This window comes from Engystomops pustulosus, chromosome 10 (assembly GCF_040894005.1).
Source record: "Engystomops pustulosus chromosome 10, aEngPut4.maternal, whole genome shotgun sequence".
Classification (NCBI taxonomy): Eukaryota; Metazoa; Chordata; class Amphibia; order Anura; family Leptodactylidae; genus Engystomops; species Engystomops pustulosus.
The window spans coordinates 32987795-33008834 of NC_092420.1; the positions used below are offsets into that span (position 1 = coordinate 32987795).

The 21040-nt window shown below is 42.3% G+C and overlaps 1 protein-coding gene across 1 annotated transcript in view; it reads left to right on the plus strand.

The window, feature by feature from the left end:
• LOC140104345 (target of Myb1 membrane trafficking protein-like) overlaps positions 1–21040 on the plus strand; it is a 68412-nt gene that overhangs the window by 43275 nt on the left and 4097 nt on the right. Inside the window, exons 10-13 of the mRNA XM_072127867.1 lie at positions 2976–3096; positions 5537–5612; positions 6491–6550; positions 20030–20069. Of these exons, the coding sequence (XP_071983968.1) occupies positions 2976–3096; positions 5537–5612; positions 6491–6550; positions 20030–20069 (297 nt within the window). The remainder of the gene's footprint in view (positions 1–2975; positions 3097–5536; positions 5613–6490; positions 6551–20029; positions 20070–21040) is intronic.

Sequence of the window (21040 nt, forward strand, 5' to 3'; positions counted from 1 at the left end):
CGGCATATTGATGACTTCATTCTCCAACATGATAATCATTTGGATGCTCCAGAGAGCACCGTTTTCCTTGTAGCTACTGACTCCGCTAGTGACTTTGCATTGCAGAAAACTCTACTTCTACATCCATAAAGTGATTGTCTGCTGACATGATCAAGTGTATATGGTTCCCAATAGATCATTTCTAGGTGTCGTATCATTCTGGAAATGTCAGGATAATAATGTTTTTATTGATCATTTCATCTTAACGCTTCAGTAGACTTTATTTCACTATGAAATGTAGAAAGATGTATTCTTTATTATTAGTACTATCACTATGGTCTTGGGATGTATTCATAAGGTCATATTAACAGTTTATGTAAGGCCTTGAAATCCCCTGTCCATAACCGTAGTAGATCATTGCCAAACTGATGGAAAACATTTCTCTTTGTTCTGTACATACTGTGATAATAAACCACAGACGATCTCTTTAACAGTGTGTGTCAGCCCCAATTATGCCTCCGTAAGCAGGACCTGCAGATCTTCTGTATCATTCAAGTTGTTTATTAAAACTAAACATTGAACCAATCCTATTTTTTTTCTTGTTACAAATCTACAAGTAAATATGCCAAGTGGGTGTTGCCAGTTGAGAATTTTGGCTTTGTCCAATCAGCACAATATGGGTCACATATCCTAACTGGTAATACCCACTTGGCTAAAAACTCATATAAACTTTTAGAAAACCAAAAGGCAAAATGTCAGAAGAATTGTCATGTTACTTTCCCCAACTTATACCTCACTAAAATAGCAGCAACCTCAGGTAAGGATGAAATATGATTATTAGATTTACTGCTTTTGAGAAATCTCACCCATTTGCCTTTTATCTTTTTGGTTCTATCCTTTAATGGTGTCCTATTCAAGATAAGAATCTCATCTTTCAGATAAGGCTTGTGGTTCTGGGAGCTACAGAAACAAGGATACAAACAGTTAAAGACATAGGGGCACATTTATTATACAGTGGCACTAAGTGTCTCAGCTTGTGATGCGGCCCCCGCTCCCTCCCCTGCCCCGATAAATCAATAAGTGAATAAATGAAGGCGTCATCCACACCCTTCTGCGCCAAAAAGTCAGAAGCAAAAAGAGGGGGAAGCTGCATGTTTAGAAGATATTCCATGGGGTATATGACTAGTCTCCAGCAGCTGTTATAAGGGAGCCCCTGATAGTAGCCGCAGGCCAGGGTTCCATAGAGAGGAGCAGAGGTTCTTAAAACTCTTGGTTCATATTATTGGCAGGCTACAAAACAGCAGCAAAATAGCAGACTGGAAATAATTCCTTTCTTTTTAAGGCTAGCGGGATTGTTGAGTGGCTAGCTGTGCGCCCGAGGCCTGCAGGAACACCACCGCAGACCAGTGGTCAGCTACGCTGGGAAGAATCTTTTATTGAGCCAAGTGGGTAGCACAGCAGCAATCTCTGTAGAAGCAGTACAAAGAGACAACCACTCATCTCAAGAGAGAGACTAATCTCAGGAATGATGCCAAGTCAAAAGACCCGGAGTCCTAAACCAACCCTGTATTTATAGGTTTGGTGTGTTTAGACACCATGGGTTGCCTATTAATCCTTCGCCTGTAAGCTCCCAGAAAGATACTGTTAACATAAATACAAAAAATAACACTTTTATCGGTTTCAAACTGTAACACATTACTCACATTGCTTTCAAGATTTGAACCAACGCCCTATTCAGTTCTAGTCAGTTCTCTAACATTTTGCTACGTAGTCTGATTGTTTTTACCTATCTCTGTTTCTGGTGTTTCTGCATAACATGCTGGTGTTTTTAGGTGTCAGCTGTGTTAATTTGTGGCCGGGCTCCATTTAATGTTGGTTTGGTCATTCGGTATTTTCTAGGTATTGTTGTATCTGCAGCTTATCCTCGGCTCTGTTCTGTAGGAATAGCTATACTTACTAAGTAGCTTGTATCTTTGACTGTGGTGAGAGATTCTGTGAAGTTTGTCTGTTCTCTTGTATGCACTCACCACTTTCCTGTCTGTTCCCCTTTAGTCTGTGTTTATTTTCTAGTGAGTGCCTGGTAGATCTGCTCTGGTTGTTACCTGTTATTCCTGTCCTCCCTATTTCCTTTCTTTCTGTATTCAGTCTCAGTTGTGTGTTTGTGTGCTTGCTGGGATTGCCTGTTCACCAAATTTTTACTTGCAACAATTGTTTTGTTTGGGGAGGGGGGAGGGGCAAATTTAGTACACCAGGCCCTATTATCCTTTAGTCCTTTTCTTAGCTATCTGGAAAGGTCTTCGTGTTCAGAGAGAGAGAGAGAGAGAAGTTGTTGGGTAATGACCCATTTCAGCCACTTAGTGGGAGTGTGGTGCTATGTGTCCTTACCTGGGAAAGAAGTATGCAGATTGATACGAAGTGATCCTGAGTGTGAATTAGGCTTTAAATAACTGGCTCTACCTTGAGTTGGGATCTAATGGGGTGTTCAGTCCCACTAGCGCCCTTGGGATAAGACTATCAACAATTAATTACATAAAGGCCCAACTCCAGGACATTAGAGAAGTAACTTTTTTCCCCCATGATGTAGATAGTAAAGCTGTAATGAAACAAAGCCGGTAACTGCTGCAAGGTTTTGTCCTTGTACACTCTCTTAGTACTGAAATACACACACACACACCACAAAAGCTTGCCGATTCTTTCATTGTCCATTATCTGTACCTTTTTTCTTCCCCACATCTGATCAGAAGTCAAAGGGGCCATGTCTGTTTTGTTTTAGGGAACAGAGGGTCCCCGAAGTCTGCAACGAAATAATTAATCAGCCAGTAACATTACGACTTAGAGATGGCCCAAAGCTAGAGTAGCTCCTTATCAGTTGTCTGACCTGCTGCTTTATTATATGTAGATCTCAGAATGCCGATCAATCATGAATTACATTTTTCTGGATCTAATCTTTTTGAGGGAACATATAAATCATTTTTATTTCATTTTTCTTTTGTAAGATATGACGTCTGGATCTGTGAGTGGAACGTTGAAGTCTCTGGAGCAAGAAAAGAAACCAGATGATGATTTTGATATGTTTGCACTTACTAGAGGGAGCTCTCTGGCCGAGCAGCGCAAGAGGTGAGTGTGGTTTCCTCTTACAGTCAACACTTTACTTTTATGCCATACGAGGACTGACTATATTATAAGGCTCTCCAGCCAGAACAACAAGGAAGAGACCTATTTCTATTCCAATGGAGAGCTAACAATACAGACAATTTACCTACAAAAGTGTAAAAACTGCTGTGTTTATAAATAGTTTTAGAGCCTTTATGTGTTTTTGTCCAACAAGGGGGCATGCTTTGGTATAAAGGGGGTGTAACCTCTCAGAAAAGATATGTGACATATGACACATCCTAAATACTTTATAGATGCAGGTCCCACTTCCCGGACCTACATTGAGAGTGGTTGTCTTCTGTCCCCTTTCCTGTGGCCGGGCTGAATGCGGAGGTGGCAGCAATGTTCAGCTCTTTCATAGATTGGAATAGGGAAAACCTATCCATTGAGCCCATCTGTAGGACAGGGGGCATTTTCTGAGAGTGTATGCCCCCTCCAACTTCCTAAATTATATAAAACAAGTTTCGGAGCTGTGTGTGGCCAAATGTAGTAAAACTGTGTGGCAAGGTTTAGTAAACCATGGGTTCATGTGCACGTAGCCCTAGGATTTTGGTTTTCTTTTGGCTTTTAATCAGTGTTTTTTTTTTTTTTTTCACATCTAATAGTTTAAATGTGTTTTTCATGCACGTAAAAAAAAATCCCAATGTTCTACCCTTGACTTGTAAAGCATTACAGAAAATGATGGTGCTATATTATAAAGTTTGTTATTATCTTTTCTAAATCCGTGAAAAACTCACCATACTTTCATTGTGTGAGTTTGTGATGCATTTGTAATGCATCCCCGTAGACCTGAATGGGACGTGAAGAAAAAAACCCTTCTGAATAAACTATTGATTATATAGTAATCTATACAACATAGCTTTACTGTAATTATACTTTGCATCATATTTATATATTTACCCCCATGTTCTACCACCTGGGAAATCTAAAAAAAATGTCATTATGCAGATGAGTCTGTTCTCCCATGTGGTTTATATCTTCTACACACTGCCGGATCGGTTATTATAGGAAGCCAATTAACCTAAGAATGCTGAAGGATACCAAAGTACCCCAGTGTAACTTGTTCATGTTCCTTGGAGATGTTTCTCTGGCGGAAATTGATTTCAGGACCACAGTGTTGAAAAATCTAGTTACACTTCGCTGTTTTGTCATCTGAATAACTAAACTGCCCAGTTGTGGCGAGATCCAGAATAATCTGGAGGCTGAGATCGTTGTCAGTAAGTTTTAGTATGCTGTCAATAATTGACCATCTCTCATTTGGTGACATTCGAGGACCTAGAACCATGTGAGTGGGACACAAGAATGAGTTACTGGGCCAGGTGTTATAAATCAGAGTTGTAAGAACTGAGAGAACCGCAGGACGGTCATGTGAGGAGGCTGAAGTAGACGTAAGATGACCCTCGGTATATACTGAACAAGAGTTAGTTGGGTGCATGACTGAGAGTGGCGACATCAAATTACTTTCTCCTCTGGGTGTACAGTCTATTTCTGCCTCTCGGCTGGCATGTACATATCTCCTTCAGGTCTCTGGTCTTCTTACTGACTGCGTTTATCTGCTTGCGCCTCCTGGATTAGTTATTCACTCAAACGGAAACTTTTTGCTTTTCCTTTTGGATTTCCATATTTCTATCTCATTTATGTGAAGGTGGTCCTTGACCTTTTTATCCCTACATAGTACTTTTTTGGCTCACCATGGGTTCTCCTGATTTCTGTGCCTGGTGCAAGCACCTACGAGCTTTTGTGCCTTTTTTCTTGATTAGTGGCATGATTGTGGGCATCTACTTTATCCTGGAGGCCATTGTATACAGCGGACCTTTATCTGATGAGCATTTCTTTGATCGGATTGACCTCCACCTACATAAGCCTATTTCAACTGGAGTGAATCCATCTACTCCCAGGAACTTCAGGTTACCCACTGACACAGCACATGCTATTTGGCTTGGGGCCAGTGTATAGTTCAGTAAATAAGGGAATTGGAAACTGTAATTGACCTCGGTGCTGCTGTGAGAGGCAGGAAGTTTAGTGCACAGTTTATTTTATTGTGAGTTAAATAATACTTAGTAGAACAATACCTTTGGTTTACCCCTATTTTCTAGTGGGCCTTGTACTGTAAATGCACTTGCAGAGTTGTTTTCTACTGATTTAGTATGTGCAATTTAAAGACCAAGGTTGTTCTGTATTATGTATTTGAACATGCTGTGACTTCTTTTGTTTGCCTTGGATACATACATTATGGAGTGATCTTCCCCCTTCTCCTTTTTACTCTTTGCTCCATTATTCCGGTTCACCATTTTTATTGTATTTTAAATTTCTTTTCTCTTATTGACTCTATATCTTTTGTTTTGTATCGGTTTATTTTTGTATTTTTTATACAATTTCCCCTTTTAACATCTTTTCCACCTAGTGTTAAGTATGAGGATCCTCAGGCAGCAGAAGGACTTGCAGTTGCCCTGGATACTCGGCAGCAGAACACCGGAGCGGTAAGTATTGTTTAACATGTTTTGTTCTTTCCAAAATACCCTAAAATTTAGTTTGATTATTAATGAACCATTCTTGGTTAATCATATTCCCCTAGCTACAAAAGCCCTCTAAAATACTCGATTTATTAAATGATAATACAGGCAGTCCCTGGGTTACATACATGATACGTTGAATTTGTATGTAAATCGGAACTGGTATATTTTGTAAGTTTAACTCAAGACCAAGTATTTTGTTCTCCCTATTTTCATAATTTTCGTTTGACATGGGAACAAAGATTAACACTAAAGCTTCACTACAGACACCTTTGATAACTCTTATGTTGATCATTGCAGCCTGGGGCCAATGTTTAGTAAATTAGCAGCATCCAGAGAGCTTCACTTGTCGTCAAATTAGGCCGAGAGGCCTGCTTGTAACTAGAGGTGGTCTGTAAGTTGGGTATCATTATGTCAGGGAGTGCCTTTTAAGCACATGCATGCTCGGCTGAAGAATGTTTTTTGAATCTGGAGAGAGTTGAAAACCAACATTCTTAACCCTTCTGTCCAGCTTTAGTAAACCTCCTCTCCTATAACCTGAAATGTGATTTTTTTAATTATATGATTTTGTCATGTCATGGGCTTTTGGAAGCTTCAATAACCGAAAAATAGTGCCTTGCTGATGGGTTCCCTATGCAAGCAGTATATAGTATAGTTGTTTTTTATATTTGGTATCACACCTTTTACATTCTTTTTCTTTTCTCTATCAATTGTTTTAACTTGATGGAAAAATGTCTTTTTTTTCAAAATAACTAATCTCATAATGGCTAATTTACAGTCTGAAACAATGAAATTAATATTGGAATAGTACTGAGGAATAGAAAATTCCATTTTTTTTCCACCAGATTCCAGCCACTCAAAACAACTTCATGGATGACATTGAAAAATGGCTGTCTGTCGATGGGGTAAGTAGCGGAGACCTATTTGTTGTGTTTTTTTCGGAGACTAGAGTGTTGATGATATTCTAAAGAGAAGGTTATCAATATTTAATCAGCTGATAAAGAGACTGCAGTGTGCGGCTTCTTAACCATTTACCCAGCACTTTAGTGGCTATGGTTCCATATGCTACATCTGCAGACCGTGCATTTCCCCAATGAAAAGCCTTAAAGTACCTGAATAGTAATTTGCTATTTTGTCTGTTTTAATATTGTGTAAAATTGTTTTGTCAAAAGCATTATAATAATGATTAATGTACAGGAAAGACACGTTTTATGCATCCATCCTGGGTTATTGTGGAGATCGTATGATTGATCAGGATTGTCAAAGTGTAAATTAATTATTTTCATTTCACTGCGACTGGTCAGAGTGCAGCCGCTTAATCATTTTTCAGCTTACAGGAACCTCTTACTGTCTTAAGAAACCTCTGGTTACCATAGACACCAGAGCTGCTTCCACAAGTTACACTGATATGAAGAGAGATGTTATACTGAGCTCTGCACACCGTCCTATGGTACAGGAGCAGTCCGTGACGCTCGTATCTGTGTCTCATCTGCTGGAATACTCTTTGAAATTTATGAACAATATTTTTTTTTTTTTTTTAGAGAATGTGCTTAGTGCTTTTTTTAAAAAATCTTTGGGGTGATGTATCTTTTGTTTTTTTTGTCCATGTTTGGTTTTGTTTTGGCGCAGTTGTGGTGCAAATGCTGTTTTGAACATAGGACAGTGCAAAGTCACATTGCCATAGACCAGTGATGGTGAACCTTTTAGAGACCGAGTGCCCAAACTGCAACCCAAAACCTAATTACTTATCGCAAAGTGCCAGCACGGCAATTTAACCTGAAAACTGACGGTTTAGTTTAGAATCAATAAAATGATACATTCCCAATCAGAGGCAGCTTTCCTCCCATTGGGGCACATTTACTTACCCGGCCCATTCGCGATCCAGCGGCGCGTTCTCTGCACAGGATTCGGGTCCGGCTGGGATTTAAGATGGTAGTTCCTCCGCCGTCCACCAGGTGGCGCTGCAGCGCCGAAAATAATCTTAACGCCCCGGAATGCACCATCCCATAGAAGGTGAAGGTGAGCGCTCCCTAAGCGACACATTTTCGGTTTTTAAATGCGGCGGTTTTTCCGAATACGTCGGGTTTTCGTTCGGCCACGCCCCCCCGATTTCTGTCGCGCGCATGCCGGCCCCGATGCGCCACAATCCGATCGCGTGCGCCAAAAACCCGGGGCAATTCATGTACAAGCGGCGCAAATCGGAAATATTCGGGTAACACGTCGGGAAAACGCGAATCGGGCCCTTAGTAAATGACCCCCATTGTGTTTTATTTGCATTTCAAAACTCCTATACTTGTTTCATACATTGAGGAAGAGGCAGCAGTCCTATACACACTGAAACACTACTTTTACACCATTTTACATCATATAAAAGAGTAATAAAAAGTTATCAAAAGGTCACACAGTCCTCAAAATGGTAGCAATGAAAACAACGGCTCATTAAGCAAAAAAATCACACCTCCCCAGCTCCGTGCACTAAAGTTATTAGCGTCACAAGATGGCGAAACCATTTTCTTTTTCGTACACTGTTTTAATTATTGATAAAGTTTTAAAACACAATAAAACCTACAAAACTGGTATCACTGTGAGTTTACCGAACCAAAGAATAAAGGAGACAAATGATTTGGAGCGCACAGCGAAAGTATTAAAATCTAATCCCTCAAGAGAGCGTTCCAATTTTTTTTTTTCCGCCATCTTCACCATTTTTTTTCCAGCTTCCTAGTACACGACATGGAATAATAAATAACTGAGTTACGCAAAAAATAAGCCCTCACACCGCTATATATAAATGCACATATAAATATATAATATGTATATACATACATACAAACAAACATAGAAAGACATATATTACTTGCTATTTGGTTGTCCAAGGTGGCGGCCGTGCTGGCGGGCAAAAGTTCAGGTGTCTGGTGTTCCAGAGGGGGGGGGGGGGGGGTTAGGGGTCGGTTCGGTAGATGGGCAGAGGGCGGTTGGCCAGAGTTAGGGCTGGGGGGGGAATGCAGCATCTGGAGATCTGGGCAGTGGGTTTATGAGGCATGAGTTCCAGGGGAGGGGGTGATGGGGGGGTGCAGTGACCGGAGTTGGGGTGGGGGTAGCGATAGCGGCCGGAGTTCGGGCGGGCGAATTGCAGTAGTGGGCGGAGTCCAGGGGGGTCTAGCGGGCGGAGTCTGGGCGGAGGGGCCGTTTGGTAGTGTTCGGAGTCGGTTGCGGTAGCGGGCGAGGTTTGGGCCGTGGTGGGGTTTGTGGTAGCGGGCATGGTGGTTCGCAATAGTGGGTTTGCGATAACGGGCTGGGGTCCGGGCGGAGGGAGGGCTTATGTTTGCAGGCGCAGTTTGTGCTGGTAGTTTCAGGCGGCTTGCGGGCGGAGTTTTAGGGGAGGGGCGGGAACGGGCAGGAAATCGGCCCTCCTGCTGGTATATTATGCCCTGAATAAAAAAAATAAACTTACCTCAGACTCCGCGTCCCTCGGCTTCTTCTGTTCTGCACACAGAGTAAGGTGCCCAGTGCTGGCAGCGTAATGACATCATTACGCTGCCAGCACTGGGACTCTTACCGTCCTGTGCGCTGTAGTGATCAGACAGAGCAGGCAGTGTCAGCGCCCTGCTCTGTCATGGCTTTTAGCAGTATCGGAGCGCGGCTCCGATACTGCTTAAAGCTGAGTTAAATTCAAAGGACCCGCGTGCCAGCAGTGAGGGCTCTGCGTGCCCTCTCTGGCACGCGTGCCTTAGGTTCGCCTTCACTGCCATAGACCCTACTTGCACCAAGTTTTCACAATAGGTCTGAATTCATGAATTCCAACTTTCCATCTAGGTGCTGTTTCCACCCTACTCTATGTGCTGCAACTTTTGATATTCACATAAAGAGTCACAAACTACTATCGCAAACAAACCCCATAGTGGTAGCCCCATGGGGTACTTTCTAGAATTCCCAAAATCTTGCTCTTTTATCTATTAAAAAAAAATATTTCCTCCAAAGTCATGTCCAATTGTGCAGAGAAGGGTCGTATTTGGCCAGAGTCTGAATGGGGAGTGTCACATTCAGACGCACCTGTCTTCAGTTTTGTATTACCTAGGAACATGCTTTTATGTTTCTATTACATATTAAAGGGGTTTTCCCACAAACAAAAGTTAGGCCCTATCCACAGAACTTGCTGATCAGTGGGGGTCTCAGTGATGAGACGCCCACAGATCCTGAAAATGAGGGGCCCGATGGGGGCCCACTTACCTCCGTCGGACCCCTCGACGCTCTGTCAATGACTAATGGAGCAGACGAACGCGCATGACCATTCTGCTCCACTAATCTCTATGGTGCTGACAGAGATCGCCGTTCAAATCGCAGCGTTCAAGTCGCATCAGGCTTGAGGTTCTGCGATTTGTACAACTGGATATACAGATAGTTACAGAAATAGATGGGAAGTGGATCTTTTATCTATAAGTTGCCTTTCCAGCTATAGCTTTAACTTCCTGTATCTCTGGTTCTGTAGCACACAGAGCTGCAAGACTGATGCAAACTCTAAGGTGACCCGAAAGCTGAGTTATAGCTGGAATACAACTGAAGATAGGGGTGGCTGAAATGACACAACCCCCTTCTGCCTTTAAAACTGACTACTAGATAGGACAGTTCATACACTACCTGAGGGTACTAGTAGTTTATTGGGGTAAATTATGGTGACAAGTTCCATTTAAAGACAAAGAGTTTTAGTATCAAAAAGGTTTTATTGTTTGAAAAAACATAGGAAAATACATGGCAATAGGTCAAGGTGCAGGGTGTACCCCACGCAGGGGGATTAGTAATGAAAACAGATATGATAATTAGCCAGCTTCTGTATCATTCAAAACAACAAAAAAAGGCAAAGAGTTTTAGAAGACAACACACTAATAGTAAATAACTATTTTATGGCCCCCTCTTGGGAGTGCTTCAACCCTTCAGTGGCCTGTTATGCTGGGGTTGACTCACAGTAAATCAAATGTATCCTACTTCTCTTGGTGGATGGTAAAAGAAAGTGTCTATATGCAATAGAATTGTAGTTGAATCTCTATATTTAAGTGGAAGGCATCTTAACTATCAACTGCTCGAGAAAGGAGGCAGGACCTTTGTAATGTTATAGGTGTTGGAGTGTGGATGGGGCTCTTAGTGTACTGCATCTGTGGTCAGGTTGGTGAAAGACACCTGGAACACCAAGTTCCTGGTTAAGATGGCTCCCATTTGGATATGGTAATGTAACTCACTTCTGCACAACCCCTTCAAACAGAAAAGACTGCACGGCCCCCTCCACCCAGAAGCCAATAGGACACTAGACAACACAGGAAGTCCTGAGTCCTGCTGCCTGGGGGTCACTTGACCCGCAGTTCCTGGCAGTGATGGCAAACTTTAATGAGGTAAGTTTAATGTGAGTGATTCCTCCTAAAGTTTGTTATAAGTGGCCCTTTAATATAAATATTTTCTGCAAATAATGAGCCTTACCCAGGCTTGATAAAACTGCAAGAAATTGAGCGGTGGAAACAATGGTAGGCAAAGAGTGAGAACTCCAGAGAACTTAAATCCTATTCTCATGTCATATTTTCCATTTCACTTCATAGTTGAAAACTGTATTATTCCTTTTATTTTGTCACACACTTGAAGTCTTAGATTTCCATGAAGAAAAGCCATTTATTGTGCCTTGGATTAGAGTTTTTCTTATTCTGGAAGAACAATGGCTCCAGCCAGGGATAACTAATTTGCAGAATTTAAATCACACGTCATGGAGATTATGTTCTTCAATATCATGGTTCAGTGGACCCGTGCTCACCGCTTGAATTGGAGCTGTTATTGTGTGTCCCGGTCTAGAACATGACGGTAGTCATCTGAGTGCTGTGATTAACTACACAACGATGCATATTGCTTAATGCCGTGTACAAGTATTTTATTATTGTGAAATGTCATTGAGTTGCGCTATTCTCTCAATTGTTAGAGATTCTTCCATCCTGGGTAGGTGGCACAGTGGCAATGATTACATATGCACTGGGGTGGTCTTGCAGATGCTATACTTGACTTCTCTTCAGCAGTCATATTGAGTCGAATGGAGCTGTCACATGTAAGGTTGTGGGAAAAAATGCACCCTCTTTCTAAGGTTTTTTGAATCAACACATAATACATCTAAAATGAAATAAATCACCTCTCCATAGAGTAGGTCATTAACATGTGATCCGGGGGTCTGATCGCCCAGAACCTCAATTTATTCTATGATTACAACTGTGTCTGTGGAGCGCAATGCGATGGATAAAGTGGAAAGCAGATCATGTCTGACCTCATGTCTGACCTAATTATTTTAAGGATAGAGAACAGCCTCTACACTGACTTGGGTTGGCGGCAATGCAATAACTACAGAGGAAACATCTCTAACAATTTCCAGATATAGAGAAATTGCCCCATGAACAGTCGGTTTTGATGAATGGTGGAACTTTCAATATCGGGCTTTATTCTGGGAACAGCTCACTAAGTATTTCATATCCTAATACTGCACAGTCTAGCAGTGCTAGATAACATAAAGACTTGGGTTCTGTACCTGTAATACTTTTTCATGTGTTTCAGTATCCTACCTTAAAGAACATCTATCACCAGGATAGTATTGTAAACCAAGCACTCTGAAATATGGTGTGTGCCCCTTCTGGCAGGAGTTGCTCTTCTTTTAGCTTCTAATGCCCTGCTTTCTACAAAAAATTATTTTAAAATTATGCAAATGAGTCTAAGGGACTCCAGGCTCCACAGGTATTAATGGAACTTGGAGCCCCTCGGACTAATTTGCATAAATAAAGTATTTTTTTTCTTAAAAACAAGGTCATACGAAGTGTAAAGAAGGGCGGATGTCGGTGTGCTTGGCTTACAATTCTCAATCCTGGTGGTATATTTCCTTTAATCTAGTTTTTCTTATCACTCTATTAGTTGTAAGATAAATGCAGACATTCCTTCCCCTCTGATCTGTCAGTAGAAGAGCTTCACTACAATGCACCCACATAATGGATATTTCCTGCCGATTTGCTTTACTTCAGATGTCAAGCAAAGTGTTTGGAGATTTGATGATTTGGACAGCCACAAAACCCGGGTACCTGTCATTGGGGTGAACTTATCTTTAGTCTAGTCTGGAAATTTACACCTTTTTTGGGAAGGTGGGGTTGAGCTTGTTTGATTTATCTTAAAGGATGATACAGCTTGCATATGAGTCCGTTGGTTTAATTAGTAGATTATAATACAAGCGTTTTGGGTGGTAGCCAGAGGCCCAAGCCTTCTAGGGGGGCCCATGGCCACCTAAACTCCCACCAAATTTCATACTGAGAAGGACCTTCACCCATGAAATCTTTTGTACATGTGTTCCTGCTGTCAATATACATGTACACAAGAGCCATTTCAGGACCTTTGAAGGTCCTCCAAAGGTCCTGAAACTCCAGATTGAAAGCAGCAGAAGGGACATCCTCCATTCCCCAAGCAGCTGATTTTAGTATCAGATGTAGCTAGTGATTCCAGCTTAGTATGGTCTATATTATTCATACAGCCCAGGGCTCATGGCAGTCTTAATGTGCGCCTGGTTGGTTTTGCGCAACTTTTTTTTAAAAAGTTACATAAAAGTCGCAAATTCCTAAGCTACCCATTGTAATCTTTTTCTAATGCCAGAAGAAGAGTGAAGTGGAGATTTTTCTTTTTGCCACTTTGGTGCAAAAAATTGCAAATTTGCATCTGGATACTAAGATCTAAATTTTGCTTACCTGAAAATTTCTTTTCCTCGAAGTCCAAAGGCAGCACTGATGGGTAAGAGTCTGGAGTCCTAATTATGACAGAAGAACACAATAACAATGTTAATTAACAATAAATCAATTAACCGACTGCCCTATAAGTATCCTAGGAGTCAAGGAAGAGGCGTGTTTTATGCAGCAAAAAAATTATTTTATTGGGAGGGAATATAATAGTGCTGCCTTTGGACTTCGAGGAAAAGAAATTTTCAGGTAAGCAAAATTTAGATCTTCCTCTCGTCCTACAGGCAGCACTGATGGGATTTAGGTAGCAAATCAAAGGGGGGGACAAATTTTCGAAGCCACTGTAGATAGCACCGATACGCCAAAGGCTGAGCCAGCTGAGGAGACATCCAGCCTGTAATGTTTAGCAAAAGTATTAGAAGAAGTCCAAGAAGCTGCTTGACAGATCTGATCTATAGAGAGCATTGCATACTCTGCCCAGGAAGTAGCAGTAGACCTTGTAGAATGAGCCCTAATCTGTAAAGGTGAAGGTTGTCCCAAGGCTCTGTAAGCCATAGAAATACTCTGCTTTATCCATCGAGAGAGAGAGGCTGCAGAGGCCTTCATCCCTTTTCTTGGACCTTGAAATTGGAGAAACAGAGATTCAGATTTTCTAAAAGATTTTGTCTTCTCTAGATAAGTCAAGACGGATCTTCTAACATCCAGAAGATGCAGAACTTGCTGATGAGCATTAGCAGGAGTTGGACACAAAGCTGGGAGATAATATTCCTGATTTAAATTAGAAACTGAGGCCACTTTAGGAATAAACGATGGAACGGTTCTTAGTATGATGCAGTCTGGTCTTATCTGTAAGTATGGCTCTTTGCAGGATAAGGCTTGCAGCTCTGAAATTCTTCTAGCAGTGGAAACGGCAACTAAAAAGAAGGTCTTCCACGATAAACATTTGAGAGAAGCATCCTGTATAGGCTCAAAGGGAGGTTCTGTGAGATGATGTAGGACCAAGGCAAGATCCCACTGTGGACATGGTGGCCTAATAGGAGGTTTGATGTTCCTTAAAGCCTTGAAGAATCTCCGTACTAAATGATTAGATGAGAATCTATTGTTATTTAAAGCATTGATTGCAGCAAACTGAAGCTTCAAGGTAGCAGGTTTTAAACCTTTATCAAGGCCATCCTGTAGAAAAGTAAGAATATCTGAGACTGAAGGTTCAGATACAGAATTATCTGAACACCAGGATGTGAAGACTTTCCAAACTCTACCATAGGACTTAATGGTCGCTGGTCTTCTAGCTGACAACAATGTCTTTATAACTCTGGATGAAAGACCTAGACCTGTTAGGGTCTTCTTCTCAATCTCCAGGCCGTAAGCTGTAGCTTCTGTGGTGATGGATGGAAAAACCCCATCTGTTCCAAGAGATGTGGAACTGCAGGAAGTTTCCAATATTCGCCCTTGGACAACCTCATTACAAGAGGAAACCATACTCTGCGTGGCCAAAATGGTAGGATCAGAATTGCATTCGGTTTCTCTTCTTTGATTTTGTAAAGTATCCTCTGAATGAGCGGTATCGGAGGAAATATGTAAATGAACAGGTTGGTCCAGGGAAGAGACAGGGCATCCACTGCATAGGGTTGGTCTGACCTGTAAAGATAGCAAAACATTGGCAACTTCGAGTTCTGTTTGGTGGCCATCATGTCCATTTGTGGACAACCGAACCGACTGACAATCTGTTGGAAGATAACACTGTTCAGGGACCATTCCCCTGGTCTTAGTTGAGAGCGGCTTAAAATGTCTGCCTGAGTGTTCAGAGACCCTCAAATGTGGACTGCTGACAGACTCTGAAGGTTTTCCTCGGCCCAGGAGATAATCTTTTGACACAGTTTGATGAGGGGTGTGCTCCTGGTACCCCCTTGCTTGTTTATGTAATAAACACATGACAGATTGTCGGTCTGTACCTTCACATGTTGTTTTTTCAGCTGGGTGTGAAAGAATTTCAGGGCTAAATAAATGGCTTTCAATTCTCTTTGATTTGAGGACAGAATCCTGTCTGTGTAATTCCATTTGTCCTGAACCCAGAGATTGCCGAGGTGGGCCCCCCAACCTGAGGATGAGGCATCGGTTGTCAGGATCTGGGGTTGAACAAAACGTAAAGATCTGCCGGACGCCAAATTCTTCCTCAACCACCAACCGAGGCCGACTCTGGTCTGAGGAGTTAGTACAATCGGTTTGTCGAATCCTGCTGGAGATTTGTTCCAAACAGCCAGAATGTTGAGTTGTAGCTGTCTGAAATGTGCCTTTGCCCAAGGAACTGCTTCTATTATTGAAGTCATCAGACCCAGGACCCTCATGGCTGTTCTGACCGTTGTGCATCTTGTCTTGATAAGGTAGTGCACGGACTGCTTGATTTTCAAGATTCTCTCCTGAGGAAGATGAATAGTCATACTGCACGAGTCGAGAATAAACCCCAGGAACTGAATTCTGGTTGTTGGAATAAGAAGGGATTTTTCCCAATTGAGTAGGAAACCCAGTTGTTGTAGAAGATCGATTGTCATCTGAAGATGAAGTTTCAAGAGAGATTGATTCTCTGCTATGATCAGCCAGTCGTCCAAATAGGGCACGATCTGTATCCCCTGAAGTCTCAGTGCAGCCGCCAGAACTATGGTGGTCTTGGTGAAGACGCGAGGGGCGGATGTAATGCCGAATGGCAGACAGGTGAACTGGTAGTGAAGAGTTCTTGAATTGGTCACAATTGCTATTCTCAGATATTTTCTGTGACCTCTCCTGATGGGAATGTGGAGATAAGCATCGGCCAGGTCTATTTTGGCCATGTAGTTGCTTTGCTGTAGAATGGCGGTGGCTGATTTTATGGAGTCCATCTTGAATGCAATTTTGGTCAAGAATCTGTTTAGATAGCGGAGGTCTATAATTAATCTCCACCTGTTGTTTAGCTTTGGTACAGCAAATATGGCGGAGTACACTCCTTTTCCTCTTTCTGACAAAGGGACTTCTTCTAGAGCTCTTTTTTGGATAAATTCGTGCAACAAGGGAAGGATCTGAGATTTCTCGATTTTTGTACTCAAAAATCTTTCTGGCGGAATCTTGTCGAATTCCAAAGCGTATCCGTTTTTTACTGTGGACAGTACCCAAGCATCGGATGTGATGTCTGTCCATAAGTGAGTGAAGTCTGCCACCCTTGCACCTACTGGAGACAGACCTGGCATGGCGTCAGAAGTCAGGCTTCTCGTTTTTTTTACTGTGGAAGACAGTTCTGTCTTTAGACTTCTGAACTCCTCTACGTCGGTTACGAAATGCACGAAAAGGTCTTTCCGGTCTTGCTTTTCTAGGTGGAAAGCTCGGTTTTTTGGAGGTACTGGCTACTTGTGGAAAAGAGTTCCCCTTATCTTCACTAAGATTCTTCAACACCTCCTTCAGGTCTTTCCCAAACAAGGAAGATGGGTGGAAGGGAAGTGAACAGAAGTGATGTTTGGAGGCTACATCCCCTGTCCAGGGCTTTATCCACAGGGCACGACGTGCAGAGTTAGCCCTTAGAATGTTCTTAGATGTAAGTTTTAAAGAGTCAAGAGAAAAATCACACAGAAAATCGCCTGCAAGTTTAACAGAAGACAAATTCTCATAAATTTCTTCTCTAGGGACTCCATCCAAAATGTCCCGACCAATCTGGCTTAGCCATAATCTTAAGGCTCGTGCAACAGGCACAGTAGCAAGAGATGCCTTAGCCATGGCTGCTGAGAGCTGATAGCTTCTGCGGAGCATAGCGGTCTTTAAGTAAAGAAGATTCATCTGCAGGAAAAATAGATTTTTTAGATAGTTTAGCCACTGGGATATCAATCTTGGGAGGCAATTCCCATTCTTCAGATTCTTTAGGGTCGATTTTGTATACTGCTCGAAAACGAGACCCCAAATCAAATCTTTTTTCAGGCTTAGACCAACCCTGTTCAAAGAGGACTTTAAGATCAGGATGACTAGGCAATACTTTGGCTTTTTTTCTGGGAAAATAAAAAAGTGCATCTTGGTTAACAGAGTCATTATGACTCTCATCTGTCTCCATTACACTTTTAACCGCCTTGATCAATTTAGAGGTTTTATCTTTGTGAAACAGAAAAAAATCCTCAGATACATCTGGCCCAGAACCTTCCGATTCAGGGCTATCCCCAGAAATTATCTGGGCTTCTGAGCAGCTACTAGAAGGCAAAGATATAGAAGATGATTGCCTATTATGTTTTCTACGTTTATGATGTCTTTTAGACTTCTTTTTCTTTGAACTCATCTCATCAAATACAGCAGACATTTTTTCCTTCATCCACTGAAAAAATACATCTCCTCCTGAAGTCTGAGCAGGAGCTGCACAAGGGGCACAAACATCATCAGGGCAATCATCCGGTATAGGCTGCTGACAGCTAATACAGTCTCTATGATGAGACTTTCTCTTCCTTTTACCAAGGCTGGACATCTTAAGCTCAGACTGACTCTGCTGCCTGGCAGGTGCAGAGAGCATACCTGAACAGTACAGCCTTAAAACATTCCTCAACAGGAAATGCAATGCACCTGGTCAGAGGCGACACCCGGGCTAACAACCAAATCCTTCTAACATAAGAAAAGGATGCAGGGGACGCGCTGAGCCCTAAGGTTAGCAAGAGCTTTGTTCACAACAATATAGAAACCACCTTACGGTACATTGTAGATGGTGGCTTCAGGAAGGGGGAGATGCGGCAAAACAGCAGCTATACCCCAAAGTATTGAGTGCAACACAAATCTGACCTCCACTTCTCTGCTTATTCAAAAGCCGTACCTGAGAATACAGCGGTTCCCGCTTCCAATGGGAGACGCGGTAGGAGGGGAGTTTATCCAGAAACTCCGAAAATACTGGACTTCCGCCACCACGGGGGGAAGGACAGCCTCAGAATGTAGTTTCACCAAGATTGCCACTGGTAAGACATTTGCTTCTACCCTGCTGGACGTGCACCACAGCCCAGGCCTCAGGGGAGCAAGAGGATACTGGCAGTAAACCTAATTAGGACAGAAGAAAAAAACACGCCTCTTCCTTGACTCCTAGGATACTTATAGGGCAGTCGGTTAATTGATTTATTGTTAATTAACATTGTTATTGTGTTCTTCTGTCATAATTAGGACTCCAGACTCTTACCCATCAGTGCTGCCTGTAGGACGAGAGGAAGGATAAATTTTGCTGGGTGGGCAAATACACAATACACCCCAAAAAGTAATCAATATTAGAGAAAAAAAGCTAAATGACCCCCATAGAGGAGTGGATTATCAACCCGTTTGGATACAAAAAATGTATTTATTTTAGTGTCAAATATGAGTCCAGCTATCCAACAGCTAAAGCTTGGCCAAAACTGGGTCATGTAACAAGACAATGATATCAAACACAGTAGCAAGTCTGCAACAGAATGGGGCTGATGTATAATTCCTTTCACACTAGTGTTTTGGCGTGCAAGGTATGAAAAAGTCTATTTTCCCGGTGCATGCCCAAGAATTTGTGAATCTATGGCCCTTTAGTCCCACCATAACCAGCGCAAATTATATTTGAAATCTACACCACGCCGGACCAGGTCATCTAATTTTAATATCCTCTAAGGGCCAAATGTATTATTATTATCTGTACTGGGGTCTGCACTATTATTATTTATAACTGTACTGCTGCAGTTATTATTTCTAGGGGGGGGGGGGTTATTTTGTGCTGTACTGTGGTTGTTGTTGCATCTTGGCTGTTGGTTACTCATGTGGCCCCTTTAAAGTTGAGCAGTTTGGCTCTTGGACCAATAAATGTTGGTTACTCCTGGCCTAAATCCTTAGATCAGGAATAGAATGCACATTTAAAGGATATTTTGTAATTATAATTTATTATATGTTTATGGAGTCCAAGTCGGTCTATTTTATCACAACTTTGACTCACCATAATTGCCCCTTAGGCTACATTCACACACATGTATGGGGGACGTATATACGGCCGATATACGTCCCCCATACACTTCTATGGGCTCACGGCCCTGTACGGGAGCGGTACGGTGCCGCTTTAATAGAAGCGGATGTCTTGGTGGATTATTACAGACTCAATGGGGCACATTTACTTACCCGGTCCGGAGGAGTTCACGAAAGTGGATTGTCCGACAACAATGACCTGTGCCGTGATTCAATAAGATCGTGCACCTGATTTCCCGATCAGAGAGTTCACCATCTTCCTCCCGGTGTATGTAAGTGCTTGGCTTGCGACACAATTTTTAAGTTAAATCCCGCGGCTTGTCCGAATCTGTTGGATCGTCCAACGGCACGGCCCCCGATTTGTGTAGCATGAAAGCCAGCACAATTGTGCTAATCGCCTGCGAAATACCTGTCCCAGCGGCACAATCCCTAAAACCGTCGAAAACCAGACGGATATGTGATCCGCGGACCCTTAGCAAATAAGCCCCAATGTGTTAATACAGCAAACTGTTTATAACCTGCCATTGATAAAGGTTTGTACTGAAGGCTCCAAACCCTCCAGTGTCAGATCTGTTCTGGCCGTGGGAAAGACAATTTATACTTTTAATAGGAGTCCTTGCGATGGCTCTTGAAATGTCATTTGGCGCCTGCCGTCTTCTATACGGTCTCTAATATTTCTTCTATCTTCCCACACAGGGCGATGAGATAGAGGGTGAGGATGGAGTTACAAGTGAAGGTAAGTACCCAGTGTCTTATATCCTGTTATTAATAGCCATTTTCGATCAGAGTTGCAGCTAAAACTTCAGTTCAGTATTGAGGAAGGAGAGCGCACACATTTTGTCATTTAAACAAAAGATTTGATATTTTTAATACTGTCGTAGTTGTGTCGATTATAGTGAAACCAGCCCAGGTTTCATGAATAGCCTGGTAATGTTCTGTTTCCATATAGTATTTGGCCCTCCTTTTTACATATACACCATAACTGCATTCTTAGGGGTGGCATCTGTTACCTCTTCTTTGGGCAAATCTAGGAAAGGCTGGGCCCCACAGCAAGCCAGCCCCAGAATCATTTGGGTACCTGCATACATTGCTGATTAACGGCCAACATCAATCGAAGTGTGTCATATATTGCTGCTCATTACGGTACAGAAATAAACCTTTACAATGCAAAGGTTCAGCTCCGCTCCCCTGCAAAAGCAAAATCACAGCATAAAACACAATAGAAACCTGCCAATTTTGTATCCCAAATGAATTGATGCATATGCAAGTCTGCCCCTTTTTAATATTTTTGTATAAACAGTGCATCCTAATTTACATTAACACCATGATCCCACTCCCCCTCCTTTGACAACCATGGTTTATATATATCTAACACAAGGCCCGAGGGCCAAATCTGGCCCACGGCCTAGTGTCATCTGGCCCGGCTTTTGTTTCCCTTCCCCTATGTTGCACTCGTAGAGAGCACAGCTTAGGTGCAGGGCAACTACAATACTTATCTTTCCTCACAACCTAGAAGCAGCAGCTGTCCTCTTCTTTGCTCCAGTGTGGGACCGCTTGTACGTGCCAACTCTGAAGCCAACACACGTTATGTAATTACATCATCAGCGGGCGCACCTTGGAAAAAGAACTGAACAGCTGCTGCTTCTGGGGAGCGAGGAAAGGTAAGTAAATGTTAGTTTGAGCAACAATGGTAGATGGAGCACTGGG